This window comes from Ixodes scapularis, unplaced genomic scaffold (assembly GCF_016920785.2).
Source record: "Ixodes scapularis isolate PalLabHiFi unplaced genomic scaffold, ASM1692078v2 PGA_scaffold13__105_contigs__length_92229423, whole genome shotgun sequence".
Taxonomy (NCBI): Eukaryota; Metazoa; Arthropoda; class Arachnida; order Ixodida; family Ixodidae; genus Ixodes; species Ixodes scapularis.
In genome coordinates this window covers 26,369,250-26,388,751 of record NW_024609839.1, presented here as the reverse complement: position 1 = coordinate 26,388,751, position 19,502 = coordinate 26,369,250, and the positions used below count along the sequence as shown (strand labels likewise).

Below are 19,502 nucleotides of genomic sequence, written 5' to 3'. Positions count from 1 at the left end.
TACCAAGGTGGAAATAATCCGGCGCGTTGAACGCGGCGAGAAGAAGTCAGAAGTCGCCGCATTCTTCAAGATCGCCAGAAGCACGCTGAGTACGATACTGAAAAACAAGCCAGCGATCCTGCAAAAGGCCCGAGATCGACCGAACGCCGACGGAAAGCACATTCGGGCGCCTGCCTTTGACAGAGTGGAAAAGGTGCTGTACGCATGGTTTTTGGATATTCGCGCTCGAAACCTTCCAGTTTCGGGCCCCATGTTACAGCAGAAAGCAAAAGACTTTGCCTTTTTGCTTGACGTTCAAGATTTTAGTGGCGAATCCGGATGGCTTCAACGGTTCAAGGAACGTTACGACATCGTCGGCAAAGTTGTCGCCGGCGAGAGTCGAGCAGTCGACAATAAAAGCGTCAAGAAGTGGATCGCCGAAAACTGGCCAGCAATTACGGAGCAGTACAGGCCCTGCGATATTTATAATACCGACGAAACCGCACTGTTTTGGCAGCTCCTACCCAGTCGGACTTTGGCACGACAAGGCGAGAAGTGCCATGGCGGCAAGCTGAACAAAGCTAGAATTACGGTGCTCCTCACCACGAATATGGACGGGAGCTCCAAGCTTACGCCACTGATCATCGGCAAGAGCAAGGCCCCTATGTGCCTACGGGGGTGTCAGTCTCTTCCAGTGAAATACACTTCATATGGAAAGGCCTGGATGACAAGGGTGTTGTTCGAGGACTGGCTGCGCGACTGGGATGAGAAGTTGTCCGAGAGTGGCCGCAAGATTTGCCTCTTGCTCGACAATTGCTCCGCGCATCACTGTGGTGCCACGCTAAAAAACATTCAGCTTCGTTTCCTGCCCCCTAACGCGACATCGATGCTGCAGCCGCTAGATCAAGGCATCATCCGTGCCTTCAAGCAAGGTTACAGGAAGCTTGTAGTGGAGCAGCTGCTCACCAAGCTGCGTGTGGAAAAAGAACTGAAGATTGATTTGTTGGGTGCTATTGAAATGCTTAGCCGTGCTTGGAGCGACATCGCGCCTAACACAATTAAGAATTGTTTTCGCCACGCGGGACTGTAGCTGGATAACGACAGAGCAAGTACCGAAGAGGCAATCGAGGTTACGGATGACGACTTAAACGAGATGTGGAGAGACCTCGGCCGTCTTCCCGATGCGGTCCCGGATGGCGTGGAGCTGGAAGATTTTCTCGGAGTGGATGATGATGTCGCAGTGACCAGCAGTCCTTCAGACAATGAAATTGTCGCCGAGGTCGTGGCGGCTTCAGCAAACGATGACGACGACGAGGAGGCAGAGGACCCAGAGGCACCTTGCCCGACGCTTCACGAGGCGCTTGCAGCGACGGAAGTGCTCCGTCGCTACTGTTCCCAGATTCAAGGAAGTGGACTAAGTCTGGTAAACTAGCTATCTCGAGTCGAGGACGAAATTTTGAAGGACGCAGTAAAAGCGAAGACGCAGGCAAAAATTACCAGCTTCTGTCGGTAATATCAAAAGAACAGGTAATAAAGACTTCCCTCTGTCATAAGTGCCACAATTTTTTTTCCTTCTCAATTTTACGGAATTATCGTGTTCATTTATTGTCTGTTACCTAGAAATTTTCGGGCTTTCTTAGATGATACGTTTCAATATTGAAATTTATTGATAGAAATATGAATACATATGTTCCATCATAAAAGCTGCCGCGCGATAACACGGCTCTGAGCGCCGGCGTGAGGCTCGCTACGCTCGGCAGCCTTCGCCGCTATTCCGCGCGGTTTCCTTTCATCTCTCTCGCTTTTGCTGTCCTCACGAAATAGCGATATTTGCTATAACGAACTACTTGACATATTGAACTAAAATGCGTGTCCGATGGAGTTCGTTATAAACGGATTCGACTGTAGTTGGGGTTGACTGTGGTACAAAGTCTCGCAAGGATTGCAAGCTGACACACGAGATACGTGTGAACTGGCACACTTGAGGATTTGAGTGAGCCACTCGAATGCCACAAGCCATATAAGCATATCAGAGGCGTGCCATGTGACTTTACGTTCTGGCACTGCAGATACTGTATGGAGCACAACGTTACACAACTTGCACCCAGTGATCAATCGGTGTGTACACTGTGCGACACTGTTAGTGCTAACAAACAATTGCCTTTTTTTTTTTTTTTCTTACACTGAAAGCATTGTTATCTAAAAACAGTGACTATTTTTACTTCCACGCTCAAAATATCTCAAAAATTATTTTGGCATTCATGACGTCACTTTAGTAAAACGTCAAAATAGTTTCTTAGTTATTTCGACGTCCCTCGTTTCATTCTGTTTAGTTTCTGACGGTGTTGTGTCGACGGAGTCCCCTGTCGATGTGACGACGCGTGCCTAACAAGTCTCGGTCCTATTTAGCACTGGAAATGTCTCATTCGGAGTGTGCACGCTCAGCTGGCTCTACAGTAGAGTCTAAGCTCGTTATAACAGACCTTGATTTTGACCAAGATTTCGGTCTGTTGTAAAAGGAGTATGTTGTATGCAGATATGAAGTTTAGTCAATGGTGCATAGAGGGAAACCAACCAAAGTTCACAAATCAGTATGTTATAACCAAATGTCTGTTGTAACCAGGTCTGATATAATTAGGGTTCCGTGTTTTCGGTATATACCAATAAATACCAATAATTAACCCCCCGAGACGGTTTTTTCTGAATTGGTAAAAACCAAAAACACCGAATTCAAGCTGCGGAAAAGCTAGCAGCTTTTCTGAAAGAATCTTCTAGCCCGCTTTCTTTTCTCGTTGACCCGAAACACAGCCTTACTGAACTGTCCTTGGGGTCGTCCCTTTCTTTTGAAACCATGTTTATCGCCCCGTTCCCTTCCCTTATCTTTTAGCACAACGGTTTTCAAGTCATTTGTCCAGGCATACGTTTCCTGGTATATTGAAGAAAGAAGGAAAGGCGAAGAGGGGTGGGGGGAAGGCAATAGGGTCCATGGATTGTGTTCTCTTTTAATGGGCATGCGGAAGGCCAACGCCGGCCCACTTTGTAGTTACTGCTCGGACGAGTTTCGCGTGCCCATTAGTATGGGTAAAAAACGGAAAGCGATGGAGGACTATGTCCAAGCATTTGACAATTTCGAGGTTTTGTGTGAAGGTGCGAAGAAGCTCCTTGTTTGCAAGTGCTGGCGGCTGAGTATTTCTGATGACCCTCATCGTATCAGTAAATTGTCTGAACGAGCATTTGAAATCTTCTCGACATCTACAGTTGAAGAATCCCCGGACAGAACCAGGTATGTCCTACTCATGTCAAATATCTTCACTCACCATCTCTTAATCCAGTCGCGCGAATGACTAGCAGGTCACAAGTGTGACATAAAGTTTTAAAGATAGTAATGTATCTTAAACTAATGGATTTTCGTGCTCGTATTCAATTGATCCAGGATCGCCAGCTCAGATGACACTTGCCCAGTCAATCACCAGGTTTGCGGAGAAACGCAAGACTGGCGAGGACATCGCCCACGAATTTTGTCGGAGCTTGTGCCAAGGTGGTGTGGTACTGCACCAAGCTGACGGTCCAGTGGGAGAGCTCTTCCGGACTCGTTGCCCTGCTGCAAGAACGCTACTAGCGTCGGACTAACTCTACAAAAAGTACCTTCCTGAAGTGTACGCAAAGGAAATAGAGACTGGGACCCAGTTAGTCGCCAATCGTCGGGCATCGGCAACTATAAACGAAACTGCTGAAATGCACGGAAGGCCAGGTGTTGCTTTGCTTTACACATTTTCTGACCCGGATTCTAGTTTTCTTAAAAAAACAGTGCTCGCCAACGTGCGCGTTTCGAAGCAGTGTACCTCTACTACCGTAGGCCTTCTGCTTCAAGATGTGCTCACGAAGTATGACAAGAATCTTAGCAATGTTTCAGCGATAGTCTCAGACTCGGCATCATACATGCAGAAAATGACTCACGAACTAAACGCGTCATGCCCTGATTTTGTCGCGGTGCATATAAGAGACATTTGTCATCTTTTGAACGTTGTTTTGACAGAGTCGATGAAGGTACCATCCTTCACTGCTGTGCGAGAATTGGTAATTCGTGTACCAGCAATGAATGCTTAAAGGCTACAGGGAAGTACGCTGCAAATACCACTCTGCCTGCACGTCCCTTGGATGGCCAGTTTGCCAACTTGCCACTGTGGTTCACACGTGCTGGTGCTCTTTTATGAAGCGCTCGGCAATGTTCTTGTCTACTGGAGAGAAATCAAGCAGCTTGTAAACAACACAGCCAAAGGTGGAAAGCTCGAGGAGGTGCGGGCAGCACTCGCTAACCCCGAACACATGGCTGTGCTCTCTGCCAACCGATAATCACAGCCATGAAATCTTTGGAGTCTGAGGAAGTACTAGTCTGCCACGTGTATTCAGTCATGGTTAGTCTGGAGTCCACTCTTGCTAGCCAATGCCTTCCTGAACAGCAAGCGTTTGGTATAAAGACCACCATACTCTTAGACACAATGAGTTTTGACGTCCGAGAAAAATGTGTGCGTGTGCAGCTTCCGTGAACACCCCCTTGAGATTCAGGCAAAGTGGGAAGCCGTTGTGAAGAGGAGCATTCCGGCTAGTTTTCATTTCTTTAAAAATGACTTCTGGCATCTGGTGCAAGTTGTGGACCCAGCCAGGAAGCAGGAACTAATGACAGCAGAAAAAGACTTCAGTGGTCTGTTTTCACCTGTTGTGAGCTCCCCCGACCTACCATCGTTAAAAGAGGAACTTCTAGAATATTCATCGCATAAAGTCCCATCTGTAGAAGTTTGCACTGGCAGCTTCTGGAGAAAGCACGGCAAGGAATGGCTAGTCTTGTCAAAAGCTTCTTTTGATTTTCTTGCCATCCCCGTTTCAAGCGCGAACGTGGAGCATGCGTTTTCTGGACTGCGTTTCCTCAGCCGCGAGGAAAGTGCTCCGATGACTCACAAGTCTCTGACAAAGTACATGTCAATTTTTTTCCATAAGTTTAAGTTTTGATATCATACCTCTGAAAGCGTCACGCTTTCTGTTATTTCCATATGTATGCGCATTGTGTGACATGTTTGGTGTGTGTACAATAAACGCGTGTAATGTGAGGTGTGCCGTGGTTTTTTTAGCAATTATGTAGTCGCTTTGCAACACAAGCCTCGATAATCACTGATTTCTTTCCAGCATTGAAATTAAACACCGAAAAACACTGATTCAAAGAGAAAAAATAAACACCGATAAATAACCCCCGAATATGAAGGAAAATAGATACCGAAAACACGCAACCCTAGTTATAATGAGCTTAGACCGTAGAATCTGACGGACAAGACACATCCGGCGGCAATGCCCCGAGCTCTCGAGTGCCATCTCGGCAAGCGTCTCACTTAATATTTTAATCCACAAAAGAAAAGCAAGCTGGATATCCCTCTATCTTTCCTGCACGTAACAAACGTAAGCGCATACATTATATGTACCGTATTTACTTGCATAATAAATGCGCTCACATAATGAATGCACCCCCCACAATGGGCATGAATATTTGGACTTTTTTTGCCCTCCCGTAATCAACGCACCTCCCATTTTCGGATCCGCGAGTCTCGAATTGCATCCAATTTAGCAAGCCACCAAGCCAGTTTTCTTTTGCCACCAAGCAGCCAGGCCACGTCAAGCCAAGCCAAGTCGCTCTCTAATGGCCGGAAGTACGTAGCTGCGGAAGTGATCAACTGTGAAACTGAGTGTCGAGCACTCTTGACGAAGGTTGGGGTTGAGGAATTGTTGAGCCCCGGACATTCTTCGCCTATCGAATGCATTGATGTCAACAAACAAGCCGTTGTCTGTGGTCCGCTTTCGGACAGTGAAATCGTGAAAGTATGTAGGCCTAATTTCAGATACTCCGAGTAAATGCGTTTATTTAATCCCTAACAGGATGGCACGGCCAGGTGCATGCTGCATTGTAGGCTGAGACTGTCTGGTAGCCTCTCCGTGAACGAAACTTGATCTGTGCGAGCGGGCTTCGGCGGTCGGCTGTTGGACTTCGTACAAGTTCTTATACATTCTTATACGCGTAGTCGCAGATGTGCCTGAGCGTGTCGCCGGATACCAGCAATAATATTGCCTAAGAATGATCGCGTTGCTTTTTGTGCTGAGTGAGCCTCGTAGGGCACTTTTCCTTTGGCAAAGGGCACCCTGAAAGTGCCCTGAAAAAGTTTGCAATTTATAAAGCATGGTTATTGTGCCGTGCCCCCGACCAGCCGTGGGTGCACCTCCATCACTGGAGACGTGCCACAGTACCTTGCCGTCTCATATTGGCATCTAATATGACATTTGCACGAAGTGTGTAAATGCAAAAAATTTTACCCTGTGTAATGGATGCCGCCCCCCGCCACCGCCCCGCCCCCACCCTTGCCCCCCCCAAATATGTGTAAATTTTTCAGGAAAAAAGTGTGTTCATCATACGAGTAAATACTGTAATGCAGAGTTCAGAACGATCTTCATGCCTCCACACCTTTGTTACTACGCGAGCGCATCTCCAAATGGTTGCAAAGTCTCGCATTGCCCCTGGCAACTTGCTTTGCACCTGCCTAAGACATGTCCTTGACCGGAGCGTTTGCCACCCTGTACTGCCCGTGCATCCAAACTGGCAACAAATTACACCACAGGAGCCAAGTGTCGGATGTCACTTTCCTGGCTGTTGGCACTAGGAACGCCGGCAAAAGCGGCAAACGAGCGCGAGTGTTGCCGACGCCTTGGCGCACAAATTCATGGTTGCTTTAGCTTCCACAAATTGACTGGCTGCAGGACAAGCTGCAGCTGAGCAGACGTCTGCCACATAGACCTCCGACACGATGTGCCACCACCAGGATCGCAGAAGACGTCATCAGGAGGGAATCGAGAGACCATGAATGAGGACGGTTTACTATCGCGGACAATTCACCATTTTAGAAACAACTTGCACCATCTAGCAGAAGACAACATTCCAGAATTTTGAGGAAAAAATTTAGCAGGAAGAAGGAAGCATTTTAGAACGAGCGAGGGGTGGGGGGTGGGGTGAGGGCAAAAAGATGTTACCAAATACGATATAGCTTTGCCAATACTGGAAACTCCTCCGAAAAGCTATGGGAACAGCAGCGAACATGACAGTGGCGCCTCTGGTGGACTCGAATTCTACAGAAGCAGACGACGCAATAGAAAAAAATAGGCTCCCTGACGTCCTCGAGCTTTGCGAGTCCCATTTCGTCACCCCAACAGCAGAAAAATTTCATTACGGTAGCTCACCTATTCGATGAAACGGTTTTAAGCAATACATTCATGAGATATTGGAATTGTAGAACAAAACGAATTGATCAATATGAACAGTAAAATTGAAACATATATATGTTCTAATTTTTTTTTTTATATTGCCCTTTTTTAAGAAACAGGGCAAAGCTATATTCATGTTTTGCCTGGCTTACGTAAGTTCTGACAGTGTTTTCTTCAGGAGAGCCCAAAAATTGCACTTTACAAACTGTAACATCTTTCTCAAGCGAAGGAAATATCCTTGAGTCATGAAATAGAACCCATATTTTAACATTCAACGCCGCGAATACCTGTGACAATTTTTTCCATTGGTCACCTCGCACGGAGATAGGCAAAACCAATGCGTTGTAGAGAATTCTGCTAGCGGAGACATTGAGCTCGCCAGGGGCGCTGCAATCACTTTTCGCCCGCGATCCGCGGGAGTTGCCAGTATTGGCTTACATAGTATTTGATGTTACAATAGGAACAAAAGAGACTTTGGGGGAGCCAAGTCACTGCAGATCCATAGAGTTAGCAGAATCGTGCTTCCTTGGTCGAGGGAGCACCCGTGCTCACTCACCATGTGCTCACTTGTTAAGGCGAAAGCTTTATATGTCTCATCGTTCACTCGACCTTCGAAGTTCTTGAGCGAAAACATGTCGGCAACACAAAAGGTACCAAAACATTTACGTGACTGCTCAGGCCAATTAGAGGCAATGAAATTAACAAAGATGACAAAGCGAATTAAGAGATAATCACAGTGAATTAAGAGGAATTAAAGAGAAGTAAGAGCGATCAATGGGAATTAACGACTATAAAGCAAATTAAGAGGAATCAAATGAATGAAGATGAATTAAAGGGGATGAAGAGAAATTAAAGTGAATTAAGTAGATGACAAGTGAATTAAGATGATGACTCAGCACACTGGGAAGGATGACTGAGCACATTAAGAAGGATGACTCAGCAAATTAAGCTGGCTAATTTAAGTGGCTATGGGAAAAAATATGAAACAAAGTAAATCATGTGTCTGCCTTTAATGCTTCGGCGCCTGGGCTTTTGCCTTCAAGTCGTCTTAGGGATAACATAAAAGACCCTGTGAATTTTTTCGTATCAGGACGTCCCGAACCGGCAATTTCATAAAACGGTCCATACGAGCTGAAACAGTCCTTCGTGCTTCTTTGGCCTATTTGCCAGTTTTTGGGGAAGCTGTGGTCTGAACTACAAACAGAATGCAAAGTTGGGGTCTCACTCTTTAAACTGCTCGACAAATCGAAAGATAACAGAGCTTGTGAGGACCGCAGACGCAACAAAAAGCCAGATTAGGTGTTTCGCCTCATAAAGTCGTGCAGAATGCCATTCCTAACACTCGCTGCGGTTCACTCTACTCGACTGAGTTCCGTCTCGATCTCGTCTCTCGGGCACCGAGAATGGACGACCAGAAATTGGCCGCGAAATTACTCTTACCAGGGAGCTCTTGCCCTCCTCCGGGTTGGGAAACCGGACGGTGGGGAAGTCTGGATCTGGATCCATCTGCTCCTTGACGGGAACAAACTTCTTGAAGCCGCACGTCTCGAAGGCCTGCACCATGTATGGGTGCGACACTCCGTGCATGGACGTGAACGTAAACGTCACGCCGCACCTCTCGTTCAGAGACCTGATGGGGCAGGACGCAAAAGACCATCACAATCTGTTTCCAGGGCAGAAACTGTACACTCGTGACAAGCAGTTTCATGAAGGCCGGCTCGTGCATTTTCATTTCAGTGCGACGGAGTGTGGTGTACTAGATTGTAACCAGGGTTACCTCTTAGCCCTTTCATGGTCACCGATGTACCTGTACGTCAGCGCGGGAGCATCCCGCATGGTTGCTGACGTACATGTACGTCCAGGACTTATCATTAAAAAATTCTCGCCTCTGCTTGAATGGGCGGGATCGCTGGGACGTGCTGCCTTCTGGTAGGTTTCTAGGGAACTATGACCAAATAACCCCGGCTGCATTTGTTTTGGCGCGGCCTTTTGAAATTGCAAAACTGGGTGCTCAGTGATACTTTCGAGATGGCTGGGCGTGTCAGCTGCTCTGGAGGTAGTGTAGCGAAGTATGGAGCGATGGCTCTTCGGGTTCAGACTTTAAACCCTTCTCTGACTCTGAGTCGGATAACAGCTCGATATCTGACCAACAACTGGAAACCAGCTCGGAGTCGGAGTCTGGAGTCCGACACACAGTTGCACAGTCTGCTAGACCGTCTCAGAAGCAAGCGCCTCGAAGTTTTAGTCCTTTTTGTTTTGTTCAGCCTCCAGTGAGCGTGCCGCAGATGTATTGAAGCGTGTGTACTACTTACTTTAAGTCTTAGATTTTTTTATTACGCGACAATAAACTAATATATTTTCTTTGCTATCGCACCGAGCAAAAAATCTTGACCACGGAGGTGCGTTTTTGGACAAAAAAAGCGACCATGAAAGGGTTAGATGGCGCCAGTGGGACAGTGTGCTCTCTTATTGTAGGCGGTTATGAGCGGGCATTATGCACTTGGTGACATCTCAAACGCTAATGTGCAAATCAGCCTTAAAGGGGTTATGACACGCCAAAAATAAAATACGAGATAACTATACTGCTAGGACCCATTGTATGTTCCTATAATCCTGCTAAATTTGTTTTGAAAATGGCGCGATAGTTTTGTGGATAAATCGATTTATATGCGGGTCCCTCGAACCCGCCCCATTTGGAAAGGCCGCCGTGGCTAAGAGGCTAGTGACGTAGCCAGCCTCCTGCGCGGCGCCCCCTTGCACGCACTCACAGACTTGGCTCTCTTGGAGTCTCGAGCTTCAGCTTCCTCATTTACCTTCCACGTTTCAAGCATGCAGTCCGTTACGATTACGTCTACGGCATCGCTTGCCTTGTCAAAGTGTTTGACATTGATCACAGCAGCAATGAGAGTGATTGCTATCAAGAGATGTTGGAAGCTGTTCATTTTGACTGCGACCCGCTGGCGACCAGCTCCAGCGACGGCGAGATACGGACAAACTTGCCGTGGTCATTGTCGTCCGGGAATATCCCGCAGGCGCATGCTAGGGGGAAAATCAACAGGCGGGGGCGAGAGCGAGAATAGCGTTCGGGTTACCGAGTTGCGTGAGCAGTTTTGATCATACCGCGGCGAACAGAGCTTGGGCGATCATGGGGGCGCCTAGAATGAGAGAGCGTTCATGATCACATGATTTATGGACACCATGGTGTGACTAACTTAAGCAGTGTTGCCTGGTAGCCAGATGAAAATGATAAAAATTCGTAAATTGATTATTGCAATTACCAGAGCTCTAAAAATCGCGTAACTTGGTGTATATACTAAGTAGCCTATGAGCATTCCATTTCAAGAATAATCTATTCATTTAAGTTTCGTGTCATAACCCCAAAAACCAGAAAATGTTAGCTAAAATTTATGTGAAACCGGCTTATACTTACACATTTAACCGGTATTTACTTTCTTTATAGGGGAGCTGCAATCAGTGTTTATATTCTGTTATCAGTGGTCATGATAAGCATCTCTCATGGTGCCCATTGCTCGATGACCGGAGCATAGGCTTCTTCGTCTTTGTCCAGTTGCACCGTTTTTACCTCGAGTTCTTGGAACAAAAAAGCATACACTTTTTTGTTCTTGAAGCATAGCAGCCCCAGTTAGACCAAGGTGCAACGTAGTGAAAAGCAAGCAACTACCATAGAATCAGAAACACCAGAAACATTCCATTTTTTTGTACTCATAAATTCATTCTGCATGTAACTTCATGAAATATAACTTTTTTTTTTCTTGGATTTTGGCATGCTTTCGGAAATCAGTTCCCCCCAAAACTTGGAAGCAGACCAGAAATGATTGCAGGGTCAATTAAACCTATCACCTTATTAAAGGGATACTACAACGAAATTTCGGCGCTCATTTTTTGGTCTATATGTGTTCAAAAAAGCAGCATCACATCAAACATACCGATATCTTTTTAAAAAAGTCACGAAAAAGAATTTTAAAACAAATTAAACGATTAGCAAAGAGCACCTGGTGGATGTCGCTAACACCTCGCTTGTAATGCCCGTCTAGGAACCTTGACAGCTAGTGACGGAGGTTGTCTCGTCTCCGGCCACGCGAGAGAAGAGGGGAACGAGGAACTCCCCTCTTCCCGAGAATGCCTTTTGTGTGTCGCAGAAGTCGCTATTGTCCCCCTACAAGATTATAGAAGATTAACCCGTCACTCAAAATTCGTACAAAAGCAGCCGCTTCGGTGGCTGGAACGACTAAGCCATCCTCTCGACGTCAGCCTCGCCGTAGCTTTGCTCGTCTTGAGACGACCTACGTCACGATTGCGTTGGATGTCACGTGGTCTCCGCTGGGCCTTCTCCGAGCGCTTGCCAGAGTGGGCCGTTTATAACGAAAAATACAGCCACCAGGCTCAAAATACAAACGTGCGATTGTCATTTACGGATATTGTGGATCATATTCAACCTATTTTTGAACACGACGGGAATATTTCAAATTTCGTTAAAGTATCCCTTTAAGGGGGGACACTACCTGGGCATGTCTACTTTTGAACTGCTCACTCAAACGGTGGGAAATTTGCAGGTGATGTTTGTAGCCATATAGAAGGAGGGCATGCAAAGTTTCAGCCCTGTGAACCAATTTTATGGGGTACTATACCCCCAGAATGTAGCTTTGTATGGAATCTGCTCAATGAATCTATCGTTGAGAAATGGTGTTGATCACCACGTATTTTTCAGGTGGAGTGCATACTGGAATACTTGTTGCCAGTTACTATAAAAAGAATTTTTTTAAAAATCTGCACTTTTCAAATAAAAAAAATTTATGAGTTTTTTTTTTTTGTTTCTTTTTTTACATTTGCCAAGTTTTGCAAATTACCATTTTTTATAAAAAAGGAACATGAAAATGCAAAATCTAAGCTCATAGTGACCGGCTCTATAAAATTTCGGCATATATTCCGCAAACATTAAGTCTCTCGGTAGTTTCGTACTGAAACGATAGTTTTATTAAGGTGGGATTTGCTGCCAAAAAGTGAAGCTGAGATAAATGCACTTGAAGTTTCAAGATGACGTTTTAAAAAGAACTTTTTGCGTCTTAAATCTCAGAAATTCTTTTCAGCAGTGTAGGTGATGTCTTCCTCAACTTTTTCTGATATACTGACATTGCTTTCAGCTATTTTCACTTGTGGATGACGAGTGCTATGCAGTGCAGCGCACCTCACCAACATAAAAAAGAAAAATTATTTTTAACATTGTTTGTCATTGCACATTGACAAGACTTTGTGAGTGTTCCTTGTTATCCATACATGCCAAAACTCTGAAGTTCTGGATATACATTTTTTGGAAAAAAGGTGCAATTCAAGGTAGTGTCCCCCCTTAAAAAAAAAAAAAAAAAAGCCACGGCGCAATCATTAGACGATCGAATTGGAGCCACATATTTTGAGGGGGGACGCTGGCTAGAGATTTCACTTGTGAACTACTCCAGTGATTGGAATGAAATTCGCAGGGGAAATTTGACATAAGAAGTAGGTCTATTGTGCAAACTTTCAACTCTCTAGGACAATCTTACATACCTACATAAGAAGATGCGTCACTCTTTGTTAAGAAATCTATGATATGAAAATGAACCTATTAAGCACCCTTTTCAGTGCTTGAATACAAAGTAGGGGATGTGGGACTTTGGGCTATCTAGATTTTTTTAAACTCAAATGTAAACTTTTCAGGAAGTATCATTACCTACAAATATCAGATGCATATCTGTCCTATATAAATTTTTGAAAACATAGATTTTTCTTAATGAGGACTTTAACTTAAAACAAAATAAGGTAGTGGATAGCCGAATTCCCCAGTAAAGTTCAATTCAGAAACACCTTCATTGTGGTATCAGAATACTTTTATCTTCGAAAAAAAGATTCCTTCTTATGAAATATGTAGCAAAAAGTGGAACTGAGAAAAATGCATTCAAACAGTGAATTGAAAATAGGGTGAGTAGGCAGGCGAGCTGGTTGACGTTACACATTTTTGAAAAACCGGAGAGGGGGGGGGGGGGGAGGGGACGGAGTAAAAGGTGGACAACACACAAAACGTCTCAAATTGAGACGTTTTGATTTGAACTCCTTTACTTTGTTGGCGCCTCACAATGTGTTGCAAATATTTTATATCAACGTAACTATTTGGTGTATCGTTATCAAATTTAGTGTAAGGGTATGTAATTAATTTCTAAAACCAAAAAACTCAAATTTAAAAAATGAATATTAAGTTTTGAAATTTAGGCTTATGTCTCCCCTTAAATCGAAACGCGAGTAAAAATGTGCTCATAGTGTAAAAGCCAAATTTGTCATTACGTCATTTATTTTTGGGTAATTAAACACACTTATACAGTATAGACCACTTACAACGTAACCGCTTATAGTGCAGCACCGGGTATAACGCAGCTTTTTTAAACCACCGGTTCGCCTCCCATAGAACTCCATGTAATTACATACCGCTTAAAATGCAGGCGCGTGAAGGGAAATACCGGTTATAGTGCGCTTTCTCGAACAACCCGCCGACCGCGCCGATACTAGATAACAGCGCTAGCCGCGAGCGGCACTCGTGGGGCAAGGAGGTTGCTCGAAAAAGCGGAGAGAAGCGAAGAGGGAGGGTGGGAGGCTTCATTTGCCATAGCGACCGATAGCGACGGAGGGATGCCCGCACGTGTCGTTCACGTGCGTGCGTGCGTGCGTCCCTCCGGTGTGTTGGAAACAACCGCAACGACAGACCAATCGCAGGTCGAGGAGAAGAGTTTGCGCGCGTTGCATGACGGTCGCGGGCCGGCTTCTATCCGCGAACATGGCGTCTGTTGTGATTGTCGTCGTAGACGGCATGGTGGAAGTTCATCGTTCTGCGTAAAAGCGCTATCCTTGACTGTGAATTTTCGTTGTGTGTCGCTATGATAACCCAGCACGTACTAGAAGGGAAGATCCACCTACTCGTGCGACGATGTTGTGGCGGCAGTCTCAAGACGGCAGAAACGGCCGTGTCGTCATGTTTGTTTACTTCGACTACAGTGGTGCTTTCTAAACATTTGCGTTTTCGACCATCGCCCGGATTTCTTATTTGCAGCATTTCGTGCCTGTGCTCAAGTTGAAGGTATTGCTGGCGCGTACCGTATAAAGGATGCGAATTTTCACGCGTTTTCATCGCCGGAGAAAAGTGATTAAGGTTAGCATTCCCGAACGCTCGCAACGTCCGTCCTCAGCCCGCGACGTCGTTAAAAGGGTGCACCAGGCAAAAGTCGCTCATTTCTTTCAAAATGTGTGACACACTTGAGAGAGAAGTGTACTAGTCTTGTGAAATAAAGACTTTCCTCAAACTAAGCTTTATTTTTCATCTAACATAGAAATAAATTCTTTTACAAAGGTAAGTTGTCTGATGGCATGTATTTTGGCCAGAAAAATTGATGTTTTGGTTATAGCGCGGTACCGCTTATAGTGCAGATTTTCGCGACTCCCGCAACATACGTTATATGCGGTCTACACTGTACTTTTCTTCGAACAAAAAAGGAACAACCTGGAAACGCTCTACTCGACATCAGCTATTTTGTATCAAGACGTTAATAAGACTAGCATAGCTTCAATGCTGCCACAGCCTCCCATTGGCGCTAGAGCACGTGGCGTCGTCTTACACCTCAATCAAGCATGCCCTCGTGCAAGTGGCTTAAACGAGGTTGGACCATTGCGGAAGCTACGCTAGCCTTGACAATGTAGAACTATGGGGCTTGGAAGGTGTCTCTGACTGGTGCGCCTACCGCGTCCAAAAAAGTGGTCCCTCGATGTCCGCCAGACGACGTCCTAGAATTGTCACACAGTCACTGACTGAGACCCCGGCAGTGTCAAGGTGGAGCGACTCCTGAGGAGCGACTTCTGAGCGGTAATGGGAGTAGATTCACCTCGACGGCAGTGACGCTCGCGTTTGCTCTTGCCTTTTGTCTGAACTTATGGCACCAACTGCTGGGACTGCGACGTGCAACGCCGCGACGTTCCGACGTTAGCGATGTCGTCTGTTGCCGCTTAGGGACCGCTTTCGACGCACGGGCTGGATAGGATGTCAAGCGCACCGGCCAGAGGCGGATTCCAGTCGCCGTAGCGGCACGAGACGATCGACGCGGAGCATGGTACCTCGAAAACCCAATTAGTATGCCTCGTTATTTGAGCGGAAAAAATTAACAAATTAAAATTAAACTAAAAAATTAAAAATCAAGACGGGGTTGACGCTTGCCGTCTCACGACTCACTTGTCGGAAACTTGAGAGGCCAGCTGCTCAAAGTACTTCTTGTTGATTTCCGGGAGTGGATCCTTGCATAGGGGACTCCTGGATGTCATCTCGACATCCCAGGCTTCGCTCCAGGGTTCCAGGTTCTTCTGGATGCTCTCCTGAATGCCGGCGTCGTGCGGCGGAATGATCTGAAGAGCGAGAATAAGCGCAGCGTTGTCACCCATTTTCACACCCTCTTTTTGGCATTTCGGCTAGCTGTCGGCATTTAGGAAAATGCCGAACTATCAAAAAACATTCATTTTAGTTGCCTCAATAGAAAACAAATGCTAAAAAATAAACCTTTCGTGAAAAAAAAGTTTTAGTTTGGAGCAATACATGGCCTGCACAGGCGTCGCATCGGCATTTATTGTGAAAGACCTCGCCACTACGTGCATAACCTTTTGCAGCATACATTTCACACAGACGAGTCCGTTTTTCTTGGCATGAATGAGCAGGAATGGTCATTGGCACGGCGCAATGACGTCGTGTGTGAGCCATTTTTTCTGTAACATGCTTCCGTTTCGAGACGCCGACACCGAAATTAGGCACATCTTGGAATCACTCATCACTAAAAATTTGTCTAGAACCACAAATATTGCACTAAATATTTTTTCACTCATCACTCAATCATCACTCATCACTAAAACGTGTTCTATCCACCAGACATTTAACAAAAAAAGGTTTATGGGAGTTTAGTGTCTCTTTCAAGGGTTAGAACAGTTTAGAATGGGGGACGTGCAATGCGTAGAGGTTGTCCCATTACGCGTTACAAGAAAGGTGCTGAAACACGACTGAAGTAACAATCAAAATTACAAAAATCTACACTCCGTTTTACTCCGAGTTCGACCGCAGCCAACTCCATGATTTGACAGAGCCAATCAGGCAGCACCAAAACTGCATCATCACGGAGCAGTCGAACTTTGCGCAATACGAAAATTAATTAATAGTCAGCTTGCGTCGGTAGACACCTCAGCAGTCGTGGAGAGGGAACACGGTGTGTTTGCCCAACACAAAGCGATCAAAGAGACGTCACTCTTACGAACGTGCATAGTTTCAATGGGCTCTCAAACAAGAGCATAGCGTAATTTCAATCGAGGCTACGGTTCGGCGTAACAGCAACGATCTGTGAAAAGTTTCTCACCTGAACCCCGTTTGCCCAGTAGACCTGAAACAAGTTGAACAATCGGTTAGTTGGAAGAGTCGTGCCAATCCGGCGAGCTAAACCGGCAACAAAGCTCGGACTGCAAGCTCAGCAAAGCGTGCCAAGTGAACCACATTACAAGTAGGGTTGTTCAGCGTTTTCACTGTATGGCAATGAATCCCCAAAAATATCCCTCAAGCCGGTGTGAGCGAAATCGGGAAAAACTGGAAAGATTCCGAATTGAAGCTGTTCTTGAATAAGAGAAGCCCGAGGTTCGCAGGAAAAAAACTTTATCTCCATGCTTATTTTGTGTTGGTGCGGAACACAGCCCCCAATGAACTGTCTGGAAGATCTTTCTTCAAAAACCGCATCTTTTATCTTTTGTCCTTCTGTCATTGGTAATGGATACTATTTCCTAGTGTTGGGGTGCAGTTCCCCGGTGGTTGGGGCATCCCGTACCCAAATTGCCAAATTGTTTGTCCGACACCTCGTATTGACATAGAAGAACATGAAGTCTGCGGGAAACAGGGAGCCCCCAAAAAATATCCCCTAAATCGAAGAAAGACAAGCACCGAGAGCGTAGAAGCCCAGCTATGAGCACCTTATAGCCATTGTCATCCTTGGGGTTGTGGGAGGCTGTGACCATGATCCCCCCCGAACAGCCCAGCTGATGGATGGCAAAAGGCACGAAGGGGGTTGGAGTGATCTTGCTGAACAGGTAGACTGGGATCTTCAGCTGCAAGAAGGCCACTGCTACGAGTCTGGCAAACCTGGACGTAAAAAGATTCATGACCACTCCTTCAGTATTCACAAACTGGACTGAGCTGCTCACAACTGGCCCTCAAGGTATCAAATACTATTTCTTTATTTAAAGAGAGAACTGGTTCACTTTCTTTGTGACCAGAGGCATAGTTAAGTCTAATAAAAAAACAGATAAAGCAGCAAACTTCGTCAAGCAATGTGTGTCTCAGGAGATGATATCAAGTTATTGGCACTGTGACATTGGTGCTTCACTGCAGAAACCTGGAGATTTCTCATTAATGTTTATTTCGGTATAAGATCTGCTAATGACATTTGGTATTCATTTATATGGAGAAAAAATCTTCATTTCTAGGCCTTTCCAAATGATACATAAATTGGTGACACCGCTCAAAAGAACCTTCCAGCGATGAGCAGACTTTTAGCACGTATCACACAAGAACAAACTTGGGGCATGCTTGATAGCAGTAATAAATCCCAATCTTAAAATTGGTAAAACTAATTCACTGGACGATAAAGACGATTAAATTACCTTGAATAAGAGAGAGTTATTATTCTTAATTGCCAAGTAGAAAGCATTGAGGAATCTAAGTTGTTTTTTTCCAGTTAAAACCAGTCTTCAGCATTCTGTAAGGTCCCACATGAACGCCCGTCACCGAGAGGTCACCCATCCCATTTTTCGGGCTTAATATCCATAACATAAAAATTCAGAAACATTGCCCAACCCCAATTCCTGCTGGACACCGATCACATGATGTCCGATGGGAATCACATCAACCGCGTGAGGTCTGCACTATCAGTACGTGTGACAAACGTTTTGGCCGCAGATTTCCTTGTGTTTATCACACCGTGACATGCAAATCTGCTACGTCCACAATCTGCAGTATCCATTCCATTGATATGTAAATTCGTAGCTCGTTCCGCGATATACACGCGTGATATGGGTTTCCATGATTCGAGAGTTTGTAACAGTTTCCCGTGTTTATCGCACGTGAAATGCGAATCTAGTGCACCCGCAATTTTCGGCATCTGTTCCCATAAAATGCGAGTTTGTAGCGGGTTCTTGCGTGTTTATCACACTGTCAAGTGTGAATGTGCTGCAGACGTGTTCTGTGGTGTCTGTTCCCATGACAGGCGAGTTTGTAGCGAATTCCCGCATGCTTATCGCACTGTGGAACACGAATTAGCCGTACGCGAAATCTGTGGTACCAGTTTCCGTTTCACACAGTACTTTGTAGTAGCCCCCGCCCCCCATGCTTAGTATCACCAATTTTTTATAACATTTTTGCTGTCACGTGCCCAAACATCGCCCACCTCATATTTTTCCCTATTTATCTTTTTTGGGTGGGGGCTCTTTTGGAACTTTAACGGTATATGCATTTTATTTATTTATTTATTTATTTCTGCCTTGGGTCATAGTACTTATTTGGCTTATCAATGACATGCTGCAAGAGTGCTAAATGCCTTTACTCTGCCAGTTATGCCATCCAGATGATGTAATGATCAGCTGGAATGCAGCAAGTAAGCTTGGTTCTTCGTTGCAAATCCAGCAAAAGGCAAGAAGTGTTGATGGTGATAATAGCATGCGATTACACACAGCTTGGGAACATGCCAGCACATGCATAGGAGGGTGTGCTCCTATAGGCATTTTCACAGGCTTCATATTTTGCAAATTTTGCAAAAGTGCAGGTTTTGGGAATATTATGCGAACACTAAAGTTTGTAATTTTGAGTGTTATGTGACATATTTGTCACCCTGGGTGATGCATTTGTGACTAAATTTTTTGCAAAATTTTTTAGATTGCAAAAATTAGGTTTTTGTGAAAATGAAGTCATTTACAATATTTGGAACATACCGTGTGAGAAACCCATTAAAAGCAGATGGCATACTGTTTCCCATAAAGAATGTAATGACAAACCGACGAGCTGTGTCAAGTTTACCTACACTTGCATGGCTCGTCATTGCAAATGTTCTGTTCTCACTTTTATATTTTGCTTGGGCATGTGATGACCACTGAAATAACCTTTTCAAGAGGGGGTTTTG

General features: G+C 45.2%; 1 protein-coding gene across 1 annotated transcript in view; it reads right to left on the bottom strand.

Moving 5' to 3' along the window:
* LOC115321374 (phosphoglucomutase-2) overlaps nucleotides 1-19,502 on the bottom strand; it is a 60,899-nt gene that overhangs the window by 26,268 nt on the left and 15,129 nt on the right. Inside the window, exons 4-7 of the mRNA XM_029981584.4 lie at nucleotides 17,302-17,470; nucleotides 16,701-16,724; nucleotides 15,539-15,708; nucleotides 8,716-8,905 (exon numbers count right to left, since the gene is read on the bottom strand). Coding sequence (XP_029837444.2) covers nucleotides 8,716-8,905; nucleotides 15,539-15,708; nucleotides 16,701-16,724; nucleotides 17,302-17,470 — 553 coding nt within the window. The remainder of the gene's footprint in view (nucleotides 1-8,715; nucleotides 8,906-15,538; nucleotides 15,709-16,700; nucleotides 16,725-17,301; nucleotides 17,471-19,502) is intronic.